This window comes from Orycteropus afer, unplaced genomic scaffold (assembly GCF_000298275.1).
Source record: "Orycteropus afer afer isolate SDZICR_OR568_19922 unplaced genomic scaffold, OryAfe1.0 scaffold00017, whole genome shotgun sequence".
In the NCBI taxonomy this organism is placed as follows: domain Eukaryota; kingdom Metazoa; phylum Chordata; class Mammalia; order Tubulidentata; family Orycteropodidae; genus Orycteropus; species Orycteropus afer.
In genome coordinates, this window is record NW_006921604.1 from 8,221,015 (window position 1) to 8,229,839 (window position 8,825).

The following is an 8,825-nucleotide window of genomic DNA, read 5'->3' on the forward strand; positions in this document are numbered from 1 at the left end:
AACATTGTTCCACCTCCTACTTTGGCGAGTAGCGACTGGGATCTTAAAAGCTAGCAAGCTGCCATCTAGATGCAACGATGGGTCTCTCCTCATCCAGAGAAAAGAAGAATGAAGAAAACCAAAGATTCATGGAAAGAATTAGTCCTAGCGACTAGTGCACCATGAAATCCACAGCCTATACAACTATGAGACCAGAAGAAGTAGTTGGTGCCCGGCTATCACTGTCAACCACTCGAAGGGGAATCTATGTAGGAGATCCTGGATAGAGAGGGAGAACAATGTGGGACAAAACTCAAAATCATTTGGGGAAAAAATAAAAGGGGGTGACCAAGTTTGCTGGTCTGATAGAGCCTGGTGGAACCCCTGAGACTATGGCCCCTAGCTGCTCTTCAGATCTGGAATTGAACCCACACCTGTGACTTCCAGCCAATCAAAAGACAGGCATATGAATTGAACATTTACCTGAGGTAGATACATTCCTTGGCTAGAACAATCTTGGGAGAAAGAAGGGCTGTTTATGCACAGGGAGACAGCTCAGGGGGCAGGAGTGCATGGAGGGATGGACACTGCGAAGAGGTAACTATGGAGAGGAGGTGGGAGGGGAGCTGTTGTATTGGGGTAAATTGTAGTCAATGTCATGAGACAAAGTGTATGTGAACTGTTGTATGGAAAGTGAATTTGCTCTGTAAATTTTTACCCAAATCACAATTTTAAAAAAAAAGAATGCTGATGGGATCTGGATTGGGATTATATTAAATGTATAGATTGCTTTGGGTAGTGTGGTGGTTACGTTTGTATGTCAACTTGGCTGGGCCTGGTTGAGTGATTGGGCAGCTGAATGTAGTTGTTCCCCATGATGAGACTAGTAATTAACTCCATAGTGGAATCTATTAGAGCCGCTGAGTAGCTGCTTAGGGTATGTGGTCTGCTTCCCATATATAAGAAACAGCTTTGGGCGTGGTCTCTAGCTTATGGCATGCTTGAATCCTGCATGTGCTGTGCTGTTGTTCAGCAACCTGCCATTCTCTGCTGACCTTGGGACTTACAATGGACTTGAATTAATGACCTGCTGTCTGGTTTGGTAACATTGGGACTGTGCTTTTTTACTTGGGCTTGTTAGCCTCAGCAGCCAGTAGCTGCCTGAGTGAAGAGATGCCTCTAGCTTCAGTGGGCTGGGAGCAAGAGACAGAGCTGAAGCCCAAGGTCAAGGGCCTTTAACATAGCCCCCAGAGCCTGGCACTTTGAACTTGGACTTAAAACCTCCAAATTGTAAGAATAAACTCGTTTGTTAAGGCAATCCCATTTGTGGTATATTCTTGTCAGAGTGACACTAGGTAACCAGAACAGGTAGTATTGCCATTTTCACAATGTTCAATCATCCTATCCATGAACATGGTATGTTCTTCCATTTATGTAGATCTCTTGTGGTTTCTGGGAGCTCTGGTGGCATAGTGCCTAAGGCACTTGACTGCTAACCAGAAAGCTGGCAGTTCAAATCCACCAGCCACTCCTTGGAAGGAAGGTTGGACAATCTACTTCCGTAGTGATACCACCTCAGAAACTGAAGGAGGAGTCACTATGAGTTGGATCCGACTTGACGGCAGTGAGTTTGGTTTGGTTTTGGTCTAATGGTTTATTGGAGTAGTGATTTGTAGTTTTCTTTGTACGGCTTTTTTGTGTCCCTAGTGAGATTTATTCCCAAGTATTTTATTTTTTTGGTAGATATTGTAAATGATATTGATTTCCTTATTTCCTTTTCAGCAATCTCTTTGCTAGTGTAGAGGAATCCAATTGAGTTTTGTATGTTGATCTTCTATTCTGCAACTACACTAAGTCTCTCAATTAGTTCTAGTAGTTTTTTTGCTGAGTCTCTTGGGTTTTCTATGTATAGGATCATATTGTCAGCAAATAGGGATAGTTTTACTTCTTCCTTACCAGTTTGGATCCCTTTGATTTCCCCTTCTTGCCTAATTGCCCTGGCTAGGACTTCCAATACAATGTCGAATAGAAGTAGTGATAGGGGGTATCCTTGTTTGGTTCCTGTTCACAAGGGGAATGGTTTTAGTCTCTCTCCATTGAGAATAATGTTGGCTGTTGGTTTTGCATATATGCCCTTTATTATGTTGAGGAATGTCCCTTCTATTCCTATTTTGCTGGGTTTTGATCAGGAATTGGTGTTGGATTTTATCAAATGCCTTTTTTGCATCGATTGATATGATCATGTGGTTCTTTTCCTTTGTTTGCAAGTGATAGATGATGTTAATTGCTTTTCTGATGTTGAACCATTCTTGCATACCTGGTATGAATCCACTTGGTCATAATTTATTTTTGATATGTTGTTGGAGTCTGTTGGCTAGGATTTTGTTGAAGATTTTTGCATCTATATTCATGAGGGATATCAGTCTGTAGTTATTCTTTTTAGTGATGTCTTTGCCTGGTTTTGATATCAAGGTTATGCTTGCTTTGTAAAATGAATTTGGGAGGATTCTATCCTTTTCCATGTTCTGCAATAGTTTGAGTAGGATTGGTGTCAGTTCTCTGAACATTCGGTAGAATTCGCCAGTGAAACTGTCTGGGCCAGAGCTTTTTTTGGTTGTTGGTAATTTTTTTATGACCTGTTTGACTTCTTCTTTTGTTATGGATCTGTTTAAATTTTCCATCTCAACCTCTGTTGGTTTAGGTGAGAAGTGTGTTTCTAGAAATCTGTCCATTTCTTCTAGATTTTCTAGTTTGTTGGAGTATAGTTCTTCATAGTATCTTGATATTATCCTTTTAATTTCTTTTGGTTCTGTTGTGGTGTCACCCAGTTCATTTCTTATTCTTGTTTTTTGTAGTCTCTCCCTCTTTTCCTTTGTTAAATTTGCCAGTGGCTTGTCAATCTTATTAATATTTTCAAAGAACCAACTTCTAATCTTGTTGATTTTTTTCTGTTGCCTTTGTATTTTCTGTTTCATTGATTTCTTCTTGAGTCCTTATTATTTCTTGTCTTCTGATGACTGTAGGCTTTTTTCCTGCTCTTTTTCTAATTGTTGGAGATGTTGGGTTAAGGTGTTGATTTTGGCTCTTTCTTCTTTTTTGATGTGTGCATTTATTGCTTACTATAAATTGGTCTCTGATCACTGTTTTTGCTGTGTCCCAAAGATTTTGGTATGTTGTATTTTCATTCTCATTTGATTCAAGGAATTTTTTAGGTTCATTTTTTTATTTCTTCTATTACCCAGTCATTTTCAAGGAAGGTGTTATTCAGTTTCCATGTGTTTGCTCTTTTTCCGTTCATCTTCCTTATGTTGGTTTCTAATTTGATGGCATTGTGATGTGAGAACATACTTTGCAGTATTTCAATGTTTTTAAATTTATTGGGGCTAGCTTTGTGGCCTAACATATGGTCTATCCTGGAGAATGTTCCATGTGCACTGGAAAAGAATGTATATTATGCTGTTGTTGGGTGAAGTGCTCTGGAGATGTCTATAAGGTCAAGTTGGGGGATTGTATTGTTTAGTTCTTCTGTGTCTTTGTTGAGTTTCTTTCCAGTTGTTCTATCTGTGATTGAAAGTGGTGTATAAAAGTCTCCTACTATGGAGTCATCTATTTGTCTTTTCAGTTCTGGTAGAGTCTGGTTTATGTATTTTGGGGCTCTTTCATTGGGTCCATAGATATTTAATATTGTTATGTCCTCTTGTTCAATCGATCCTTTAATAATCATTATATACTGTTCTTCTTTGTCTCTTATGGTGGTTTTTGTCTTAAAGTCAGTTGTATCAGAAATTAATATTGCCACTCCTGCTCTTTTATAGTTGCCATTTGATTGATATATCTTTTTCCAACCTTTTGATTTTTAGTCTATTTTTGTCTTTGTCTCTAAGGTGTGTCCCTTGTAGACAGCATATTGCTGGGTTATGTTTTCTTATCCAGTCTACAACATCTCTATCTCTTGAGTGGAGCATTTCATCCATTTGCATTCAGTGTAATTATTGACAAGTATGAATTTGTTGTCATTTTGTTATGTGCTTTTTCACGGTGTTGCTGATTTCTTTGTTCCATATAATTTTCTGTGCTGAGCTCATTTTGTTTATGAATTGTGTTATCACTTCCTTCATTGGTATTGTTTTAGTACTTGCTAAATATTTGTACTGGTCCTCTTCCTTATTTTGATGTGAGGGTTTATCATTTTTCCTTGAGGTTACCTTGTCATTTATAATTTTCTTCCCAAGGTTAGAACAGTCCATTCTATCTTGTAGTTCTTGTAGTTGTCTTGACTTCCCTACCATTTAGAAGTTCTATAACTACACAGTTCTTTCCCTCTTTTTGTTTTGTAGTTGTCATCATTTGTCAATTGATGTCTCTGGTTCCCTGTTTACAATCTTGTAGGCTTATTTACTTTGGATACTTCCATAACTTTGTTGGTTTCTGGTGTGTTAATGATCAGTTGTTGTTTGCTGTTGTTGGTTCTCTATCCAAAGGACTCCCTTTAGCATCTCTTGTAAGGTTGGTCTGGTTTTAACAAATTCCCTTAATTTCTGCTTATCTGGAAATGTCCTAATTTCACCAACACATTTGAGGGACAATTTTGCTGTGTATTTAATTCTTAGCTGGAAATTTTTTTCTTTCAGGGTTTTATATATACCATCCCATTGTCTTCTTGCCTGCATGGTTTCTGTCGAGAAATCTGAGCTTAGTCTTATTGATTGCCCCTTGTAGGTAACTTTTCATTTTTCCCATGCTGCTTTCTGGATTCTTTCTTTGTCTTTGGTTGTAGTGAGTTTGATGATGATATGTCTTGGTGATTTTCTTTTGGGGTCTATCCTGTTTGGGGTTCATTGGACTTCTTGAGTGGATATATTCTCATCTTTCATTGTACCAGGGAAATTCTCTTCCAACAAATCTTCAACAATTTTCTCCGTGGTTTTATTTGTCTCTTCTTGTTCTGGAATTCCAATTACATGTAGGTTATTCCTTTTGATGGTATCCCACATGAATCTTAGGCTTTCTTCATTTTGCTTTGATCTTTTTTCTGATTGATCCCTTTCCAAAGAAGGAATGTGTTATTTATTTCTGTGAATTTAGTGTTAATCTTCTGGAATTCTATCTGTAGCTTTTGTATAATTTCTAATTTTTCATTTATTTTGTTATTTTGTTCTTATCTTTTCTTTCAAAATTGTTCTAGGGTCTTCTCTGTGTTTTCCTGCATTTTGTCAGTGTTTTCCTTGATCTGTCTTTCAATCTGTTGACTGTTAGATATAATTCTTTTGAATTCCTTACCAGGGAGTTCCAATGCTGCTTCCTTCTTGGGGATGTGTTCCAGGTCTGTATCCTGGTTCCTTATTTCTCCTGCTTTACCTTTCTTCTTTGTGTGGACTGTGATGCTCTATTGTCTTTGAGACATTGTGACATTTTTTTGTTTATATTTAATTGGTAATTGTATGTTGGAGTGATTATCCCAACATTTTCGCTTTCTTTGTTTGGTTTAGATGTTATGTACATAAACAGAGTACTGTGCTCCTCTGTTTGCTAGTTGGCAGCACTTACACACTCGCTGCCTGTCTCCTTTCTCATTGTCAGCCTCCTGTGTGTCCCGCTGTCCTTGGCAAGTCAGGCTGTTCTTAGGTCCCTAGAATCTGAATGAGAATGCTGTCACTTTAAATATCCAAAATGGCCACCCCTTGCAAACATTCAAAATAGTTGCACCCTCAGTCACTTTAAATATCCAAAATAGCTGCCACTAGTAAACAATCAAAATGGCTGCACTCTCCAGACAGCCAAAAGTCCACAGCTCAGGTTGTCTCCCTCTTTGCTATTTCCCTTCCTAGTCATCAGCCACCAGTGCAGTTGTCCTTGCAGCCCTTGGCGACCAGGGCTGATCTTTAGGTCAATTTTCATGTCTCAATACCACTTGGAAATATTCAGGCTGTTGGTGCCATCAGACTAGCTGTCAGTCTGCAGCTCCATCCACCTCCGTACTCACTGTTTTCATTCTGGTTCTTCCACTAGTTAGTGCCTAATCCACTTCTGTATACTTCCTTTCAGAACTTAGTGCTCCAGGATTATCTTCTGTATCTCTGTCAATTGGTTTCTCTTTTCTTTACTGAAGAGGGTCTGTGTAGTTTGTCTGTCTATTCTGCCATCTTACTGGAAGTCTATGGCTCACAAACTTATGGTGCTAAGGGCAATGCTTGCCATCACTTTGTGGTTTGTTTTTGAAATTATAATGCTTCATGTTTGGAGTACTTGCTTCCCTTCATTCACAGGCGTGGCACCATCTGCTGAGCCCTTCTTTGGTCCACATTTTCAGCCTTTTGGGGGCTAAATATAAGGGAAATACAGCTTCCATACAATTTTTGTTACTGTTGATAAAATTATTCTTAAAGTAAGAAATTTTAAGTTTGATTCCTATAGTACTTCTCCCTATGTTTAAAACCATTGATAAATAACTCTGTTAAAAATACACATGCATACAGTCCCCTAAGTAGCAGGAAGCACTTGAGCAACAAATTTATACATGATGTTACTCATTCATAACTTAATCAAACCCCACTCTCTTCAGTGCTGACCCATGTGACTATTTTCTCCTCAGTTTCAGTTAGGCTGACTTATTTCCTGAGGACAACACATGCCCAAGTTTTCAAGGATTGTCATATTATGATCAGGATATGTGATTTCTTAGGCATTTGATTGACTCACTCCTATACCTCTACTAGGTGCTACTGAGTCAACTATATTTCTTTACATTTATACATTCAAGTTTATATAAGGATATACACTTAAAAACTCAAATACTAATTTGAAAAATTTCAACCTACAAATGAACATAATCTAGTACTATGGTTTATTTTCCTCTTAAAGCTGAGGAACCATGAAACAAATGCTTGGAAAATTAAATATTGATCAAGGCACTCCTGTGTAATTAGGGGGTCCACCAATGTCAGCATCCAACAATAATTGGTTAATGCTATTTTTATCTTATTTCATATTTTTTAAAATGTGTTTCCTGGAGAATGGGAGAATGAGTATGTCTTATTCTTCTCTGAAGAGAGAACGCAATGAATATGGGTGAGGTGGGTACACAATACAATGGCACATATTTATCTATGCTCTAGTCTTTAGTGTAAATTGCAGATAAGTCTTACCTTAAAACCCAATCTGACAGAACAAGTTATTTTCTCTGAAATATGGTCCATTTATTAGCCTTCAGTCATGATGGAACTCAGAGACAAATGTGATCCTTTTGCATTTTGATATAAACCCCACATAGGAGGAAATTATACAACTGCTACTTCTCCTTCCACAAAATTGAGCATCAGCCTGCTGACAGATGACAGATCATTAGAAACATCAACTCGAGAACGAAGGCAAGTTTATGACCAAGAGTGAGTGTTTTAATTTTATTAGGATGGTTTGTTAATGTTTTCCTTTGTTACCCATCAAGTTATAATTTTTAAAACATCACAGTGTTGTTTTCTTAGTTCTTTAGATATGTCTTCAGCATACTGGCTCAAGACCCATGGCTTGGTGGCCAAGAAACTTACCATCATGGATGCCTTGTCAGTGACAGCAATCCCTCACAGTGCCACCTACGTTCCAATTCTGGACAAGCATGTTGTTTCCAAGGTCTTTGATGAGGTAAGAGTAATTTCGCTGACTGAGGAATTGTTCATCTTCTGCTCAAATGAAAAGTACTTCAGTTCTATTTCTTGTACATTTACAACAGAATATATTTCAGTCATTGAAAAAAATATATTTATAAGGTCAGTAAAAGAGAGAAAGACTCAAAGCATTTTTTTTAAGCTGAGATGAAACTGGCCTTCATTGAGGTGGCAGTTCATGGTTTATTGCTGACATGTGGCAGTATGGAGCTACTCGTTTCTGTGAAAAATATCTAAATCTGAGTCATGATCAATCATCCAGTACCAAAGGACCAGTGAACTTGTGAGAGGCTGAAAAAGTCAGAGAGAGAAAAAAAGACAGAAAGAGAGAGAAACAACAGAGAGTGATGTCCAAGAAGGAGAAAAAGTGCTTCCAGGAGGATGTGGTAGGATTAAATATGGAAAAAAGTCAAATAAGTACTGAAAAGTTTCCATTGCATTTGGCAGCTAACAGGTCAGTGTCCTTCACAAGAACAATGAGGCAAGTGTAACAGTAACTAGTGATTTAAATACGAACACATCAGGCTTTATAATCACAAAACAGGATAGATATCAGTTTATTATAATTTATCGCCTTCATACAGAAATATTTACAGAGCAAATGATAGAATGTTTGACATTTGCTTCAAAATAACCTGGGTTATGGGAGTGGGGAGGGTATAAAGGAAACAGGATTGGCCAGAGGTTGGTAACTGTTGAAATTCAATAATAAAAACATGGGAATGGGAGATCCGGCAAGATGGCGGACTAGGCAGAAAGACTGCACAGACCCTCTTCAACAAAGAAAAGGGAAACCAATTAACAACGACACAGAAGATAATCCTGGACCCCTGAGCCTGGAAGGGAAGGATATACAAGTGGACTAGACCCCAACTAGCAGAAGAATTTGCGTGAAAATACCAAAAAAGGAGACAGACGGAGCTGTGGTCTGGCAGTGATCCTGAGCGATCCTGAAAGCACAGACAGCTTGGAGATTCCCGAATGGTGGTAGGACTTAAGAATTAACCTAAAAATCACCCTGCTAGCCAGGGACTGCATGGAGGACTGTGCATGGTGGCTGGGGAACAAACAGAGGTGAAGAGAAAGGTAGGCTGAGCTGTGGACTTTTGCTGGTCCAGAGGGTGCCGCCATTTTGAAGGTTTAAAAAGCGGCTTGACTATTTTGGATATTTAAAGAGACAGTGCT

General features: G+C 38.4%; 1 protein-coding gene across 1 annotated transcript in view; it reads left to right on the forward strand.

Annotated features, from left to right (window-relative positions):
• The window catches only part of VWA3B (von Willebrand factor A domain containing 3B), a 431,643-nt gene that overhangs the window by 295,976 nt on the left and 126,842 nt on the right, over window positions 1-8,825 (forward strand). The window contains exons 18-19 of the mRNA XM_042783482.1: window positions 7,310-7,364; window positions 7,461-7,617. Coding sequence (XP_042639416.1) covers window positions 7,310-7,364; window positions 7,461-7,617 — 212 coding nt within the window. The remainder of the gene's footprint in view (window positions 1-7,309; window positions 7,365-7,460; window positions 7,618-8,825) is intronic.